A 19,707-nucleotide genomic window follows, 5' to 3' on the forward strand; every position below is an offset into this window, starting at 1 on the left:
AATGCATCAGAGATCTTTCTTACTTCTATGCCTGTTTTGCCTTTGTGTTCATTGCAGAGATGCTGCTGAAAAATTGATATAACCCTTCAGCATTTCCTTTGCATTTCTGTGTGATGGTGTTGCTGCAGAGTTGTCTCTGCATAAACTGATGCAGCTCTGGAAGGACGTACTTGCGCCAAGACTCTTCCAACCACCGTGTAACTTTCCCGCAGAACCCTTGTGGCAATTCATTCCTGCCATCAGGAGCACAGGAAGATACACAGTATGGCACTTTTACAAGATCACCACCACCAACTACATGGGCTGAGCTTACTCAAGCATCTTCTGAAGGATCTTGGGCAGGTCACAGTTGAGTCCTGGATACTGAATGGCTCAGGAGTTTGAGCACTGGTTGTGATTTCCCCATGAAAGAAAATTTGCAGCCAGATTGGTGAAAAAATTTACTGGAAAGATGTTTGTTCATCCCTGGTGAACTGGAGTTTCCAGTAAGGTGGCCACCTGAGGCTACTCTGGCCACCATTAGCACACTGTGGCTTCCTGTGGGGCAGGAATTGGCCCATGGCCTAAAACAAAGAAAATTGCAGGAGATATATTCAGCCACAACACTTTGATGAACTATTAGAGTCAAAGCAAATGTCTCAGTTATCTGTTTGTGAAAACTTGCCTTAAAAGCTTTTAAAAAATAATTAACTGCTGAGGAATTTTTTTTTCTGACCTGAAGGATTGAAGAGAATGATTTTTCACCTTAGTGAAAGCTAGGTATAGGACACTCAACTACCTAAGGATAAGGTTTCCTCTTTTTCACATATACAATAGTGGAAAAATGTTTGTGAACCGTGATGAGAAGGAAATGCCTTGCCTTAGTAATGACGTGGGTTCTAAAGAAGTTATCAGCTTCTATGTTCTTTTAAATTTAATAAATCTATTAAATATGCTCAAAATTATACTTTCCCTCACTCAGATGGGGACATATTTCTGCATATTTTCTGCAAAACCACATGCCTATGATTTGGAGTGTATCAGCTTGTAATGGAGGCAGTTACAGGTTGTGCCAGGTCCATAACCTGGACATATCCATATCCCAGAGTTGGGATCAACACAAAACAACAAGTTGCTGTAAAAACGTGCAGAAATTTCAGCCTTGGTGGAGAGGAACTGGGTCAGAGTGGGACCAGCTGCCTCTCCTCAGGGCAGAGGTCAGCAACATGAACCAAGAGAAAAATGGGTTCTGTGCCAGTAAGTATAATAAGGCTTTGACAAAGCACCCATGAAGAGTAGAGACAGGCAAGCTAATGAAAAAATAACATAGGAAAAGGAGGTTGGACGAGTGATAGAACACATTGTAGATGAAGGTACAATTTCCATGTGAAAATGAAATAGACTGAAGAACCCTAGCAGGTAGAAACAATGCAGGAAAAAGTAATATCCAAGTAGCTAACCAAGGCAATAAAGTGAATACTCTGGGTATGTTTTGTTTTTGGAACTTTCTTGAGAGACTATTTAAAAAGAAGGGGGTTTGGTATTAAGTGGTCTTGAGGGAGCAGTCATTTACATCTGCAAGGCTTTCAAAAAAGTTTGTATCATTAAAATGGGTAATTCATCTCCAGGAGGCACAGCTGGTGTTAAAATATTAGGAGGCTGCAGTAAGTTCTTTACTTGGACAATAAGATAATGTTTCAGTTACTGTGTATGGAAATGACCACAGCTAGAAGTAACAATAATCACACTTCTGTTTATAAATCAACTGCTGGTGGGGAACAGCCCTGCCCACGTGTCTGTGCACATGCAGTGTATGTATAATATGTATATATGTACCCATGGGCAGCTCAGGGGTTATACTGCTTGCCTCTTCATTGCTGCCAATTCTGGCTCTGGGCTGGATAAGGAAAATTTCATACCTAATTGTATTTAAAGGTGAGCTCCAAGGAGAATTTTTATTGGGATTTCACTGTGAAATTAAATCCACATGTAGTTCATAGTCTCAGCAATATCATACTTTAAGCCTTAAAGAATTTAAAAGCAGTATAATAATTTTTAACCTTTTAGAGCAGTTTGTTTTTTTTTTAAGATTTAAGGAGCGTGAGTAGTCTAGAAGATTACCTATTTAATAAAGCTGAAAATATTTCAATGTTGTGGGAAAAAGAAAAAAGGCTCATTCTTACAAGAGAGCTTGTTCTGGGTAGTTGAATGAAGAATAATGAAATCAGATCTCTTCTTAAATCTGTTACAATTTGTTTAATATTCCAGAAAATCAACTCACCTGAATTCTGCAGTCTCAGATAAAGTGTTTTGGAGTCGCTGTGTTAAAAGGGTATTAACTTTTACTCCCCAACCTGGTCCTCCTCTGCTAAGGCACATCATTCTGTTCCAAACCTTCCTCTGGGTCAGAGGCTTGTGGTTCCTTAAAACGATTCTTACCAGTAGGACCAGGGAGATGGGAGCATCGAGTCCCTTGGCCTTTTCAGTGTCCTTTGTCACCCTGTCCAGCAGCAAGCCCACCCAGGTGTGCACAGCAGGCTGATGTTCCCGTTTCAGGCACGTGCCCTACTGGTAAGCCGTGATAAAATGCCTGCATCAAAACCACTTTACCAGAGTGGAAACCCAGAATATTTCACAGCATAACAAATGGGCAAATGCTGAGCTGGCCACTTACTTGATGACAGGTTTTTCTGTATTTATGGAATTTTCTTGGTGTTTTTTATGAGTTCAAGGCAGATTTATCACAGTTGTAGGCACTTCTTCTGCTTCTTCCACAACAAAATTCACTCCCAGAAACTTTTGCTATTTCTTAGTGGCAAAAGATGCTCAGAGATGGTAAATATTGCTAGGAAAGGTGCCTCCATGATCTTGAACAAATCTAAAAGAGAATATGAGGGGAAAAAAAAGAGGAAACAAAGAAAGAAGAAACATGCCTCGAAATAGGCATGGCAAATGAAATAATATTGTAGTTTTGTTTTGCGGAATAAATTTACTCATGTACTTAGTCATGAAGAGGAAACAGCTGTCTCTAGGTAGACATTTTAATGTCAGAATAATGTTAGCTGAGGCTAAAGGTTGTAGGATTATTTTTTTAAATACGCAGTCCAATTTTCTTGAGGGAGTTCCCTTTAATTTGCTGCATGAACTCAGGATCTAGCAGCGCCCTGAAACACTGTTACCCTGCCAAGCTTTTTGGGATTGCTTCCTCCCCGCTATCTTCAACAAACTTTACCATAAAAAGTGTGTTGAGCTGTTATAGGTGAAATCTTGTAACAACAGTTTAATTTTTTTTATCACATGGGAAATGAGGAATGTCTTAGGAATGGTAGTGTATATTAGGGCATGTGGGCATTGGGGCTTGAGAGCCTGCTGCTTTTTCTTTTCCTGGAAAAATACCTGAAACAAATTTGTGCATCTCATCCTGGCCTCCAATCCCTGTGTGCACTTCTTTGCAGATGTGAATTAGAAATAAAATGCTGCATTTCTGGTACTGCACTGCACAGTTGCTGAAGGGCATCCAGCCTGCATGCCCAAGCCACAGCTGTTGGCCACTGCCTGCAGGCCTCACGCCCAGCTTCTTATGGGGCTCAGTGTACAGAGGCAAGGGGGAAAGGATTGTTCAGGGATTAGTGAAGATCTGGATCTGGGGAAGGTGCTTTTGCTACAAAAAACCAGCTCTTACTCCAGTGTGGCAGCACAAAGTATACCAAGGCTCACTCTTCTCCACGGCGTTTGCCCTGCACTCTTTGGCTGCATGCAGGTGGTGGCTGCCCCCAAGGGCAGGAATGGTTTTGTGGTCGTGTCACAGCCTGCAGGTTTTACCCGCCACTTAAAATGATAGAAATTAACTTCTATTTTTATCAGAAAGACAGAGACAGCCCATGGGCTGTAACCACAAATGTGATTTTGGGTTGTTACCTTTTCTGAAACAGCTCATTTGCCTGGGGAAATGGATGCAACTTCATAAAGTTAAGATCTCTTTTGGGAAAGAAGCTAATGCATATGAATCACTAAATTGACAGCTCCCTCTGGTGGGAGCTGGGCAGGAGCCCTGCTGGAAGCTGGGTGGAGCAGATTTTACAATCTGTACCTAGAGCCACTGAGGCACACTGAAGGGCCACCACAGGGGACAGCCACACTGGCTGTGAAGGGGTGTGTGTGACTTGTGCAAGAGGTGTAGCTTCCTTTGGATGTTCAGCTTCTGCAGGTTTCTTCAACATGGCAAATCTCCTGATAATGTTCCTCCTTTCTGCTAGGGTAAGGACTCCCATACTCTGAAAAAACAGTCCGTTTATTCAGCATACACACCAAATGATAAAAAAGAGAAAGCAGCAGCCCTCCCCTTGGTGTAGCACTCACCTCTCTGAGTGCAGTTCCTGCGGGAGCAGCTGTTAATCTATTCATTGGGAGGGAGGGACAGAAGGGGCCAGCTTGATTTGAAACTCCTGGGGGGGTCCTCTCCTTTCTTCTATACATGTTATAGTGTAAAGAGATAATGTGCATTCAAATTCTATTAAGTTGTCTTTAAAGAAAAAAAACAGGAACTGTTAACATTTGGAGTTAAAAAGCCTCCTCCACCCCTAAATCTGAAGATGAGTTATTATCTGAACCAGGTTTCCACAAGGCTCATCTCTGCACTAAGCCAGAGGCTTTCCATCATTATAATCATGGGCTGTGTTTGCTTTTTGATCTAAGCCATACTGAACTTCACAGGAAACATGTCAGAGGCAGCAAAGCCTAAGGCAATAAACACTGCCTAATGAAAAAGAAAATTCTTTTTTCTGATATGCCTAGTCTTTCAGAGGCCTAGAATTATAATTAAAGAGAGATTTTCCAGATAAAAAATCCATGGTCCATTACTGCTTATTAGGGAGATAGGTACTAGAATTAGTAGAAATAAAATTGCATAAAGGTATTTTTGAATTCTTAAATATTCCCCCCCATAGTTCAAGGAAAGCATGTGATTCTTCTAGGAGTTAAGCATTCCTTTTTATCAGAGTAATACAGATAGCAATTCCCACACAGATCATAGTATCTTTGTACAGAAGGCCAAACTACAACCTCAGCTGCTGACAAACATGGAGCTTTGTAGCTAGTATACACTTTGTAGCTAGTACACACTGATGTGCAAATGCAAGCACATTTACATTTAGGACTGTGAATCACAGCAATTTATTCTTCTGAAATGTAGGGTATGGGTGGCTGGAAATAAGTGATACAAAGCAGCACAGGACAAGAGCTGACTATGCCTGATCCTTCTAATTTTCAGCAGCCTTAAATAATTCTGACAGTGCTGTTTTGAGGCAAACAAATCAGAATGGTTATCCCTAGTTTTTCAGCTGGAGATAGACAGCAGCTCCTGGTGTGAGGGTGTTTTCTGTGGCTGTTCTAGCAATTCAGATGAAAATAGGACAACTCAAATATTGGTCCATTTCATACTTCCACATGCTTATCCACTCACAATCTACTACCTCTAATCTTATGCCACATCCTACATTAACTGCAACCCAGACTAATTTCAACATTACAGTGAATTGTTTTGCAGGAGTAATAGCCAGCTATTACAAACCTGTATGGAAACCCCCAACAGCCTCACCAGGTCTAACATTTGTCTGTGGGGCTCTCTCGTCCTCTAGACCTTGGGGCTTGCCCAGGTCTCTTACAGCTGATTTCTCCTGGTGTGGGGCTGCCTTTTTTAATCTTGTAGCATAGCAGTGTTTACATGGTACTTCTGCTCACTTGAACAAACATCTGTCTTCTACTAGACTAATGTGTCTGTGATCAAGTGAACAGAAAATAATGTAATGAATCTTCAATTGTTAAGAAACACTTTCCTTTTATACCAATTCTAGTACTGGGAGTTTTGTCTCTGCTCACTAATTTCCTCACTGATAAACTCATCTGCTAGTGATCACAGTCCCTTAAACTGCTCAGCATTTTGAGAGCAACAGCGAAGCTGAAATGGTAAAGTGGCATTTTTGATCCACAGCATCAGTGTTATGCTTCCTTATCGAGAAAGTGAACTGGGGAAAAAAAACCTTGAGGCATCTCTAAGGATGCACTTTTAATTCTTGACAGAGAGGATGACTTCCTTCAACTTCCAGATCAAAATCTTCATTTTAGAGCTGGCCTCGGAAGTTCCCATCAACAGTGGCTAAGTCATAAATTTATACTTGGTCTAAACAGTCACAGCACAATGGTAAGACTTCCTGAGGTGAACACTAATAGTGAAACATCAACCTCTCTATTAATTGTGCATGAACTAACCCCCATTTTACTAATGAGCCTTTAGAAGGTACCTAAAACACCAGGAGTGTGAAGAAAATCTGTCAAGAAAATTCAAATGAGGATATGGTGACCTCTGTGCAGAGATGGGAATCAGAAGCCAAGTCTGCCATCCAAACTGCTTGGAGAGCCTAAAGCTGCTTTAAGCAGGAGCTTCAACTGTCTAGAAGCCTCATCTAGACTGCAGAAGTGAGGGTCTCACCCTAATTGAACTTCACAAGAAAAGGCAGGGACAATGTTGCTTAATTATAACATAATCAGTACGTTTCATTACCTTAATGCGTAGCTACACCCTAGCTCTGACCAAACAGATACCACAGGTTTAAAAACCAAACCCTAGGATCTGTGTTCTGAAAAAATCGGAAGACAGCAATGCTACAATACACAAAAGTTTATTTTTTTCTTTTCTGAAGGCAAAATATAATAGAACCTAACATCAATGTATTTTGTACAACAAAACAGGTTTTATATGAGAACAGACAATCCATGAAGAGTTTTTAAGTCTTATAACTGCTTCCCTTTTTTATCATGCTTTCCTGTGGTCAACAAAAAGTTGGCACAGAAGATGTCATAGCAGTCAGTCAGCGGGCATGCTCCCTCAGATCCTTGTCAGCTGGTGCCACAGGCTGGAGGGCAGGATACTTTCTACTTTCTCCATCACAAAATTTAAAGGGGCAAAGAGGGTGCTGAGAAACTGCAAAGAAATCAGATACACATTCAGATCAAAATCCAGGAGACAATCTTTCAAGAGAAAGTTGTCCAATAAGATAAGATATTCTTGCTGTGTTCCTCTGTAAAATCCTCCAGCATGATCAAAATGAAATAATTCACACATAAAGACTTTCAAATTCTTGAACCTTGCACATACAGAGATTTATGGATTTTGCAGTAAAGAAAGCCAGAGCCCACCTGTACAAAGATCAAAGTGATGAACTACAAAAGTTTCCACACATCTCACATCCTAGAATGAAGCTCATACTAAAGCCATTAACCTAGCCAAAACCTAGTGAAGAGAAAGAGAGGCTTTTTCATAACAGGAGTATGCCAGACCACCTCGCAGAGACAAACATTGTGTCTTGAGATTCAGGTTTAAAATGGTTCAGGGTTATCTATAGATCTGCCCTATACACTGAAGCATCACTAACTGTAATTTATACTAATATATTCTGCATCACTGACCAAAATTTATCTTAACATCATCTCTTTAGTACAGAACATAACATTCAGAGTCTTCAATATATTAGTGTTCAGACAGGCCTGTGAAAAAAATCAAGATGGAGGACATTTTATCACAAGAAAAAAAACACTGGCAGCTACATGTCACAGAACTCAGGTATTTGGAGCACTCCTGAAATACATATTGAAATACATATTAATATTAATTTATTATTAATACATTTGAGAAGTACATGTTAACTTCTTCTGTGGCAGAAGAACTAAGCATAAAATCTCATAATGCTGCCGGCATATATTCTTTGTTCAGGATATAAGGCTGATAAACATAGGAACAAGGGTAACAGGGACAGATTTGGGATCTACAACTGTGACAGTATCAGAAAACTAAAGATTTGATTGAAAGAGCCAAACGAGGGTCATACATTTCAGTAGCTTCAGTAACTAAGGAACAGAAATTCCAATCACTGAATCCAAGAAAAGCCTTACAGAGAAGTTAATGATCATATGCTCAAGTTAAACACTTACTGTTTACCTAACACCTATATACACACTTGAAAAACAAGAATGAGTAATATTACTTCAGGTATGTTTCAGCACTTTTTGCTGAAAGAAGAGGTATCTTCTGCTATAATCAATCTTATTTTGTGTCTTCTAGAGCTAATGAAAAAATTCTTGTTGCATGAACTGCTGCTGCACCAGACCCTGCTCACAGGCCTGGGTTAACAGAAGACCCAGCTCACCTGCAAAGGGGGTTGAAAGAGTACTGACAATCTGGAATTTGCCAAAACCTTTCAGCCTGGCCTCCTCCACCCTGCTCCCTATACCCCCAAATAAAAAGTACCAAAGACATTAAAAACAAAGCCAGGAGACCAGTTTGGAAACATGAGACCTAAAACAGAGACAAATATATTTGAGAAAATGTATTACAATGGAAGATAGTATTTACTGGAGAAGGAATTTTTTACTATCCTAGAGCTTTTCTGTTAGTGGATTTTTCATCTCCTAGCATGCTGGAGCATTCATGTTCTTGGTTTTGCAAAGAAAAAAGTTTGGTTTAGAATAATTCATGGCTCTTCCCCCTCATTCTCCAAAATTTATTAATCCTTAGTGGATTAAAAAAGCAGAATTAGGAGAGACTTCTCTGGATGTAGTTCAGGAAAGTTATGAGGGAAATATTGAGACAACTTCCTCCTTGGCAGTTCAGGGAAAAAACACAGAAATTTGTCCTGGTTAACAGTACACTCTATTTCTGCTCATACTGAGAGTTTCTATTGCACTCGAAATCACATCAGCCATTATGACTCTACACAAAATAGAGGGGTTCTAATTACCAAGAATGAACTGTTATTAGTTTATTTTAATGGATTATATATGAAAATACAGATATTAATTTCTCCCACCAAGCCCTTTTTTTTTGGCAAAATCACAAGATATCAAATCTAAGAAGAGAGCCATATAAACCAGAGAAGACAAGTAGCTCTTCTTACTGATTAGCAACCTTTACAGTTGTGCATATATCCCCTGCTCAGATATGGACTGATGCTTCTGAGTAGGCAGATATTTAATACCTGGAAGTATTTAATTCAGCTTTTCCTGCATTGGTGTCTTTATTTACCAGAAGGGAGCAGCAGCAAAGAATACTCACAGCTTTTGCGAAGACCCCCATGAGCTCTGGGAACTGATGTGTCAGGAGGGCGAGCATGGCTGTGAAAGAACAGAGTCCAGCAGTGAAGAGGATGAAGAAGGGAAGCTCTTTCTTGGGATAAACTGAAACCTCATGAAATGCTGTAGAAAAAGATATGAGAAGGGGAAGGCATTATACATTGAAAAAAACCAAAACACAACAGCAAGCAAAACCAAATGAATGTTCTTACATAACTTGAACAACCAGAGACAGACAAAGATGCTTTTGAAGAAGGAAGAAAATGGAAGGTCTGATACATCTAAGGACATTATTGTTGTGTCAGTTGTCTGCCAAATAATTGTCTCTAAAGATCATATTTCTGGTTTACTCTGGTGCTATGTCCACATCACTTTCGTCTTCCTTGTGTCAGCAACAACTATCATGCAGTTCTGCAACAGCTAATCCCAGAAAACAGACTTAGAAATAAAACATTTTTAATTTTTTTAAAATGTACATCATTAACTAACCCCATGGCTGCATATTTGCTAATGCTGATACACGAAGAGTTCAGAAATGTGCCCGGAAGCAGCAGTGAGCCCAACCATATGAAGCATTGCTGCAGACCAGTTAAAGCAGGCTGTAAAACTACAGCCTTTGTAACTGTAAATTCTGAGGGTTTTATCTGCAGAGACAGAAAAATTATCCTAAGAGCAGGACATATAAGCATATATTTTAAAACCTGGAAATTAAATAAACAGTGAATTTTTAAGGTGTTTGTTAATATAGGAATCCGATAGGAATACAGACATTTCCTTGACTCTGAGATAAAAAATCCTTCATTGGCCTTAGAAAAAACAGCACTGAGATGACTAAAAGGGTTAGAAGAAGATAATGAATATTTTACCAGAAGGATATAACCCTTAAACTTTTATGGCAGCTCAGATTCAGGGTGAAAATTTTGTCTACCCTGGCAAAAGGTCAGGTGGACTCTTACCTGTCTGTTTCATTCCTTCAGTCTGTAGTTTAGAGCTACAGTCAAGATAAATGCAAACATTTTCTTCTCCTTTTCTTAAGGACCAACCTTAAGGCTTCATATAGACTCAAATTCTATGGCTATTCATATATATGAAACATGACTCTTCCATGTTGCCTACTTTCTTTGCTTCAGTCATCAGCTCTTAATGTCTTTGTACTTGCAGACTACATAAACACAGGGTAATCCAAAACCATTCAAGATTGCATTCATTCAGAGTGGAGTGGTTCTTGAAATCAAAAGCAGGAATTCATAAGAGTTTAAATTAAAATATTAAAAACCAGAAATATGTATTACTTGAGTCTGCTAGTTTGATCAGTTAAAAAAAAAAACAAAAAAACAAAAAACAACAGCAGGGATAGATTACAACTTCTCTTTGATTTAAAATAAATGCAGATATCAGAAATACCAGAACATGGACTTTGTAAGTCTAGGATTGCTTGCACTATTCTTGCACTGCCTTTTCACACAGGCACAGGTCTGCTGTTCCAATCTGTTATCCAGTCAGGGCAAAACTTTTGTAATTGACATTTTTAATTTGGAGAGCCTATCAGATTGCTGTGTTCTGATATATCTAGCTGACTCTCCCATAAAACACACACAATTAAAGGGTGTGGACAGGTATGCAAAACCCCTCTAACCCACCTGTGTATGTCATGGTGTTCTAAACCCTTCCCTCCTCTACCCCAGGAGATTTTGCAGTGAAAGGCATTTCCCATAACTGCCAGAGCAGAACACACTGCCTGCATATGCTGTTAAAGAGTCCTGCTGTTAGCTTGTAACATTTGACAAGAACAATTAGTTTTGCATCTAAAAAAAGATTGCTGAGGTATTCAGCATGACTTTGTCATTCCTAAATCTCCAGACACTCCACCCTCCCCAGCTCAGCATCCCTCTGAGTAAAGCAAGCAGAGCACTCTGAGAGGTGTTGTTATAATTAGGATGATTATAATGGGGTGGGGAGATACTGTCAGTTGCCAAGGATTTCTGCGTAATATCAGCAAGAATGTGCTGTGAAGGAAAGACTTGCAATGAGTGGATTTTCGCTGTATTATTCTCACCTAATGTCTACTCATGTAGGCTTATAAAAAGAGGCAACATCTCTTTCAGCCCAAACCAAAGACTTTGTGAATGAAAGACTACAAAGGATGCAAATACCCAGCTTTCCCAGCAGAATCAGGCTTCATTTTACTTGTTCCAGAACAAATTTTTCTTTATTCCTTCTTTGGGAGAAAGAAGGTGAGAGAAGAATCATCTTCCTTGGATAAACTTTTATTTCTCTCCCCTGCCCTGACCCTGCAAACTTGTGTGTGTTCCACTCATGCTCACACAAAGTCCCACAGAGAGTACATGTGGGAATGAAGTGTAACTGCAAGATTGGCTGCTTTGGCTCTTTCTCTGCATTCTTGTGCTTCACTGCATGCACTGCAATGAGTCTCATTAGCTTAGACTGTAGTGCTTCTTGAGGGCTGGATCTCTGTTTATATCTGTATCTGGGAACACTGCTGGCACTTTCCTAACACACGCTATAAACGCACATAAAATTGGCCGAGATGACTTCACAGTCTCTTCGTAATAGTACACATGCCGTAACATGAAGAAAACTCTTTCTTGTTATTAAAGACTGCTTTTTGGAAACTGCAAGCACAGCCTGTCATGAGTACTAGCTGCAGTAATGATCCAGCTGTCCTCAAGCAAGTTGGATTTTGCCTTGGAATTTAAGTAGCTCATGCGTCTACCAAGGATTAACAAGGCTGTGACACTGTGCTTTTGGTTTGATGGGATGTTAATCTAGATGAAAGATCAGTGTCTTGGCAAGAGACAATAGCAAGATCTAACTGATTTGGATCTCTTGGGCAATATCTCTCCCTGTCTGTAAGCTGTCAAAAATACTAAATACAGCTAATTGTTATAAACTATGCTGAGGACCTGCCTCTTGAACCGTCACGGGAGCTCCAGAGGCTCACTGTCCATCTGGTTATTCTAATCCAGTGTACTCAATTTAAAAGGCATCAAAGGAGACCCGTGCTGCAAGACTCAGGTAAACAATTCTTTGGTGTCAATCATAAGAAGAAAAACATTGAACATACATGGTAGTAGTTCTCTATCTGCAGTTTCTGTACAAATAGGGTAAGGGTAGAAAAGATGTCCTTTTTCCAGTGGATAGGGGATCATTCTGAAAGCTGAAAAGAACACATGGTGTGTAAGTTACTGTGAGTGTGGCAGTCATACTTACAAATACTTGCAATTCTGAAAAACAAACACAGACAAAACGCTTATATTTGGTTCCAAACAGCATATAAATTGCTTAACGAAATGCCAAAATAGAAATCTACATTGAGCTTTTAATCACAAAAACTCCTATGTTTGTTTTTATTCTTGAAACAATGTTCATGAATGTCAGGTGAGACCATATTAAAAGGACATACAAAAATGTTTGCATAATCAAAGCCCATTATCCTTCCATATTTATACATTTTGTCTTAGGCTTTTAGGCTGCAGAATTTTTAATTTCAGGGGAAAGAAGTGTATCTGATATAACAGGTATAGCCTACAAAAATGAACAGCCAAGCCAATACTCACAGTCTCTGTGCATCAAGAATAATAGAAATCTTTAATGGAAAAAATACACTACTCTTTTTCCATTACACTCCAGCAAGCCAGGTAACACTCATGACATGAGCTCTGAGGACCAGTTTTCCAACAGTCATGTTTTCATTTTCTATTTGGCAATCAAAGATTAGTACTAAATTATTAAACCCAGTTTCCTCTCATGCATTCTTTCTAAATGTAGCATATCAAGTCAGGTTTCCAATATAAATCTTCAGGTCATTGATTAAGTAATACTTAACCTTATGAATTTTTAAAATTGAAAATAGTAACAGAGAGGGAGGGAAATGGATTACTAGATCTTGACAGTGCTGAAGTCATAGGCCATCTGAGTGTGGTTTATGGAAACATCAGAATACTTGAGAGAAATATAGCTTTGCATCAAGACATCCTTTTCCATTATCCTATGTATTATTTTCACTGTTAAAATGTCATCAACATGTTATTCTCACTACTCCTATGAACATCAGTCACTGAAGCAGTATTTTCTCCAACAGATGTCCTAGAAGCACTGTACACTTAAGTTGTTAGGTACAGCCCACTGCTACACAATAACACTCCATTATCTCTCACTAACAAGGCCACTTAAGAATTAGTTTAAATACACAGTTCCCAAATATTTTCAGCTGTGCACATTGCATTTGAAATAATGTTAGCTATATTTTTTGTGAAATTGTATTACTGTATTTTTTATTTATTGCTGTATTTAAAACAATAGTAAAGAAGGCAGATATCCTAAAAGATTGTAAACCAACCTGGGCTATAATGCTCTTCCAGCATTAACCACCTCTCTCCATAGCAACCCAAAAAGCCAAGGAAAATACAATAATCCAAGCTGTGTATGATCTTAACACACAACAAACTTGAGTGTCTGTACAAAAACAGACGTGGAATGTGTTCAGTGCTCATTTCTTCAAAATCCCTAGCACAAGTTTTTCCTTCCAATTTGGCTTAATATTGAAACAGACAATCAAGCCTCTTCTGCCTAATCCTAAGCCACAGTAATATTAAGATTTTAATCAAAATAGAATGTGAGGTAAAGACGTTGCTTTTATAAAACAAGTGAAAAATATCTGGATAGATTTTACTCAATTTAAGCAGTCATGCTTGACATGAACAAGACCAACTATGGGATATTAGCAATGTTATCAGCCATGGAAGGAAGTGCTCTTGTTTATCTGTATCAGTTTGTGTCTATGTAGGTACTTCTCTGCCTTACTCCTATGCTATTATCTGATCCTATTTTACATTAACTGACTCAGGTAGCACAGAGGCAGTTTTCCACTCACCATGTACTGCAGCTGCAAGAGCTACTGGAGCAATTGGGAACCCCTAGGTTTCTTTTCCTCATTCAAACAGTAGGAATTTTAGCACAAGCTTAGAAATCAATAGTGACAAACCATCACCCCAGACACTTTTGAAACTTGGTTACACTTGAAACTACAGACCTCCTGTACAGAGAATGTGGCCCAAACACAATGGTGGCACTTGGGCTTTTATAGTTGTACTACAAATAAACGCATAGAAAGAAAGCAAGGGCAACTGACCATGTATTATATGTAAACTGTTGGTTAAAACTAGTATTTAATTACATTTAACTTCTCTGTCATGTCTTCACTGGTTTTTACTTAGTTATGCAGAGATGCCAAGATATGGACCAATCATTATGATTATTGGCATAGACACTGTGAAACCATTAAAACCCCTGGCTGTCTTCATGTGTGAACAAAATTTGAATAAGAATTTTGAGGACTCGTGCACTGTTTGTACTTTTCTGAAGTCACTGTACAAAATGAATTATGAATTTTTCTGCAGAAGTTATGCAATGATATTCATTTACATCTTTACAGGCTATTATACAGCTATTAGCTATTCAATTACATGTTCAGATTGCTGAATGTGGAGATAATAAGAAGGGGAATGTAGTTAGCTGAGAATTCCCTATGTTGCCTTCAGGCACAGATGACTTGTTTCCTAAATGGCAGGAGAACTGCAGGGCAGCCAGACTCCCGTGCCAAAACCTGGTCCTGGTACAAAGCCCTTCAGGGGCTCCCCAGTCTAACAAAGCAAAAGAAGATCTGCTCAGGCTTCCCTGCAAAACACTGCTTTTACTGATGGAATAATGAACCCTGAGCTAAAGGACTTCTGCAACAATCCAGAAAAGAAGGAACACTGCGTAAAAGCAAATCACTGAAAATAAACCAATGGGAAATGAACCTGTGACAGAGAAAATAATAGACTGGGAGAAATAATGGGAGAAGAGCTAGCAGGGAACAATGCAGCAGAGCAAACCCCAGGCAGCAATGGTTTGGATTACTGAGCTAGGTGTTCTATACACCTAGAAAATAAACCAGTGCATCCTCAGGGAGCCTACACTGCAAATTAGGCAAGTTCAAGTCATTTCATACTGTAACTGAGATAGTAAGTCACTTTTACACTACAGGTATTAAGTGCATTTCTATAGGAATTATCATGGTATAATATCAAAGTATCTTTTCTATCAAAGCTAAATGAGGACAAAAAATAGTGAAACATTCACACACACAAACAAGTTGGTATAGTAACATATGGAAAGGATGATAAAGAATAGAATAAAGCAGAGAAAAATGGGGAACTAGATTATATAAAGGAAAAAAACTGCATCAGAAAAAAGGCCAACAAAGTCTGATTATAAGTTGTACTTTTAAATTCCCTGAAATCTGGTAAAAAAAACACATCTCAAAGACAAGATAAGAGATACTAGAAAGCTAGTATAGATCACTCCCACTCAAAGTAGGGTCATTTCCAAGTTATTCTGACTTGCTCAGAACTATGTCAAGCTGAGCTCCGGGTATCTCTAGGGCAGGAGACCCACACTGTGAAAATATGTTTCTTAGGTCTGGATTAAATTTATCTGCTTTGAACTTGTGTGTATTGCTTCTTGTCTTTATGCTAGGCTGTTCTGTGAAGACTGTGGCTCTCTCTTCCATATAATCTCTTTGTTGTGTGGTGGAAGACAGCAACTGGATTATCTCTTCACCCACCATGAGACTTTTCAAAGTTGAACAAAACCACCTTCCTCAGCATTTTGTCCTATATCACATATTCCAGTCCCCTATGCATCCCAGCAATCCTTCACTGAATTCACTCCAGTTTGTCCATTTAAGAACAAAGTCATAAAATACAGCGTTGCTTTACGTTACACATTAATCTACATCTGCCTATAAGGCACACTCATAATTTCCAAATATCAAAACATTCACAGAATCACAAAATGGTGTGGGTTGGAAGAGATCTTTAAAGATAATTTAGTTCCAACTCCACTGCCATGAACAGGGGCACCTTTCACTAGACCAAGTTGATTGAAGCCCATCCAACCTACTCTTGGACATTTTGAAGGATGGCGCATCCACAGCTTCTCTGGGCAATCTATTCCAGTGCCTCACTACCCTTACTGCAAATTATTTTTTGTTTATGTCCAATCTGAATGTATTCTCAGTTTGAAAATATTTGTTCAAATAATGACAAATAAATCTCTGGAATGAAATAAGTTAAATTATTATCTCCTTATCCATGAGCAAGAAAATATGTCTCAAAGAAGTTGGGAAATTTTGTTCAGTACTACACAGCAAACACAAGACTTCCAATCCCTTTCACTCATTAAATGAAGTTTGTGTTTTCAGTTCAAATTTCAAATATTTCAATGCTGGTGAGGATGTAACAGTGTCCAAAATTCTCACATACTACACTTGACAAAAACGATTACTTTTTTCAAAAATATCTTATTAGCTCCTTTGTAAGAAAGATGATTACTTACTGCCTTCCCATGTACAGTGTAAGAGGTTTAATGCCCCCTCTACTCTTTTCCAGTGCTGAAGATGAAAGAAAGCATATGCTATTGCTTCACTGTCCCCTCTCTTCAGAATATGTTCAGGGGGCAGAATTAGGCTTTTCATTTCTAGTAGATACTGAAATAAAAAAGCAGAGCACAATTATTGCAGAGACAATACAAAACACAGAAAGCTGACTGCAATTCTATAATGCACAGTGAAAGGACTATTTCTCTAAAGTACATTTTCTCATAATGCTTCCTCAAATGTGTACCATCACCAACTGCACTGGAAGACAGCTATTGAATTATTCTCAAAAACTAAGATATGCTGTCAGATGGTTCTGCTCTACAGGAGTAGTATGGGGACTATAGAGAAATTCAAAATGAAACCTCTCCTATTGAAAGAGATGAAAAAAAGGGCTCAAAGCAGAAAATGGAATTTAATTACAAGAGCTTTTTAATTAAAAGCATTTATAATAAAATGAAATAGACTTTAAGCATTTTGAGGCAAAAAATTATATGTTTAGGAAACATATAATTCTTATAGTTCACACACAGGTTGCTGCATTTACTGTATTGCCATTAATTGGTAGCGAGATCTATGAATATACAAGACTGGCAGCCACCTAAGTAGCTAAGAACAAGTTACAAAGTAAAAATGTTACAAAATATAACAAATTCCTGATATCTGAAGGTGGGGGTAAAAGTATAGGACCTTTAAGCTTGCTACTTGAAATCTGTCGAATGTGTCATTACAATGAAAAGCATTACTGATGAAACCCACAAACAATTTTCACAGAAAATTTCCCCGTAACTGGCTCCCCCCACCCAGCAGAAGCCAATGAAACATACAGAGGGTTCATGACACAGGAAAAGATAAGAGTTCTCATACATTATTCAAGCCGGTGATTTTTCCTCCCTCCTCATTTTTCCTCCCTCCTCCATGAACTAGACTAACTAGTTAACTAGACAGACAACTAACACCAGTTCAGCAGACATCACTGATACTGCTACATTCCAGTTATTGGAGGGGGAAGAAACAGAAGAGGGTAAAGATGAATCCTTTCCTGTAAAGATGCCCTTGCTGGCATCCTTTACAGAAAAGGAGGAACAGACAGGAACCAAGCTGCTGAATCAGCTCCTGTCTGTCAGTTCTCCTGAGGAGTATGACATTTCCCAGCTGTGTTCTGAATGCTCTTCCACAGCACAGGGAAACTGTCGCTCTCCTCCAGGATGCCCAAGATCAAACGTTCTCCCCACCAGACCGTTCAAGTTAACAGACAAGGCAGCAGGTGAGGCAGGCCTTAGCACAAGGCTGGGAAAGGAAAGGTATAGCTGATTACTGGCAGTGAAGGAGGGAGTGTGAAGCCCCTCCATTTCAGCCTGTGCTACAGCCTGGTCTGGAAGGAGGAGGACTGCAGGACTTAGGGACTGACAACCTCCTACTGCAGGCACCCATGAGAAGGCAACCTGGCACCGTAGGCAAAAGGGGGCATGGGTGGTGTCAGCATTGCTCAACCGCTGATAAATGCTGGCTTTTGTGAACAGGATGTGCTGGTGCAGAAAAGAAGGCAAAAGAAAGGAATGACAACTGAAAGTCAACCTTGTGGAAAGGAAAAGGCTAGAGGGAAATGAGCACCAACAGCATGATTTTATGGAGGATGTCCTAGAGAGTGTCACCCTTTTGTCTGATGGAGCTGTCATGCAGGTAAGAGATTTGGAGAGCTTATGATCAAAAGAAGAACTGTCAATGCTGGGGAATAAATAAATACCTCAAGGAGAAATCACATGTTTCTGATGTGGGTAACTATTAAAAGAGGAGAAACTGCAGTGAGAGTAGTTGAATGTGATACTGGATTTTCCCTAAACTCTTTCAGAAAAATCTGAGAGAGCTGCAGAGCAGGTGGATTAATGGAGGAAGCTGCAATTCAGTAGGCAGTCCAGGGGATTAAAGGGTGATAGAGGGAACAGCATAAAGAGCTGACAAGACAGAGGGAGCTGCCAGGCTGACATGGATACAGCAAACATTCACTGCCCTAATGAATGCCTCACCCTTTTAAAAACACACATTATACTTGTTGAGCAGAATGGAATACAGCTACAAGAGCTGCAGGTTTCTACCTGTTTTATTAATTTAGAACATTAAATTTTATTTCTGTATTTTCTGCAAAATTAAATGAGAAAATAAGTTTTCAACATTCAAATGTTTCAGCCAAAGGAAAAAATACAAGCAAACCCAATGACCTGTCACTATTAGTAGGGATAGAAAAACCAGAAAGAAATGTTGTATTTCTAGGAGCATTAAAAGAAAACATGTGTTTTGATTCTTATGTATTGTTTGTTATCAGCAACTGAAAAGAAATCAAGTGGCAATACCAGATGGAAGGATGTATCTTGATACATCTCCAACTGCATTTTTTTTTCAGGAACAAATGAAGAAGTTTAACTAGAACAAGAAATAAAATGCCATCACCATCTGGGCTTATGTTGCTCTTGTAAAAAATGAACCAGCTCAGAAACCACCAGCCTAGAAACTTCCAGTCATAATGGTCTCTTCACTCTTGTGGCCAGTGACAGGACTTGCTGAGCACTGGAACAGGAGGCTCCTCAGGGAAGTGGTCACAGCACCAAGCCTGAAGCTTTCTGACAATGCTCTTGGACAGACGGTGTGACTCTTGGGGATCGTGCTGTGCAGGGCCGGGAGTTGGACTTGATGATCCCTGTGGGTCCCTTCCAACCCTGGCATTTTCTTTGATTTGATGATTCTGTGACCCAGCCCCAATGATGTTGGAAGCAAATATTGGAGTTGCATAATGATTTCTGCCATCATGAGATAGCTGAATTAGTCCTTTGCCACTGGGTTGTTCTGGCTTGATTTTTTTTGGATTGTCTTTTTTTTTGCTTTTTCTGACCCTTCTGTTTTCTCCCTCTAACCTAACAATCAAAGATCCTATTTAGGAGTTAGAAGTACAAGAGTAGTTTTCATGTACTTCTACAGAGGGCTTCTGGGCCAGTTACACGACCTTGTGATAGATACAGCTCAGCTACAGCCGTTCTGTACACATACAAGAATGAGTTTAATGTCATTTGGAGAATGACAATGGACCTTGTATACATGAAACACAACAGGGTGGAATTTATACTTCTCTTGCTTAAATCGATCAGGTATACATTATCTATTCCACAATA

General features: G+C 39.3%; 1 protein-coding gene across 2 annotated transcripts in view; it reads right to left on the bottom strand.

Annotated features, from left to right (window-relative positions):
- Positions 1 to 6,640: 6,640 nt before the first annotated feature.
- The window catches only part of ST7 (suppression of tumorigenicity 7), a 148,542-nt gene continuing 135,475 nt past the window's right edge, over positions 6,641 to 19,707 (bottom strand). For both annotated transcript variants that reach the window (XM_021553502.3, XM_021553503.3), the window contains exons 12-15: positions 16,504 to 16,654; positions 12,188 to 12,280; positions 9,086 to 9,225; positions 6,641 to 6,958 (exon numbers count right to left, since the gene is read on the bottom strand). In XM_021553502.3, coding sequence (XP_021409177.1) covers positions 6,863 to 6,958; positions 9,086 to 9,225; positions 12,188 to 12,280; positions 16,504 to 16,654 — 480 coding nt within the window. In that variant the 3' untranslated portion in view covers positions 6,641 to 6,862. The remainder of the gene's footprint in view (positions 6,959 to 9,085; positions 9,226 to 12,187; positions 12,281 to 16,503; positions 16,655 to 19,707) is intronic.

Source organism: Lonchura striata, chromosome 5 (assembly GCF_046129695.1).
Source record: "Lonchura striata isolate bLonStr1 chromosome 5, bLonStr1.mat, whole genome shotgun sequence".
NCBI classification, from domain to species: domain Eukaryota; kingdom Metazoa; phylum Chordata; class Aves; order Passeriformes; family Estrildidae; genus Lonchura; species Lonchura striata.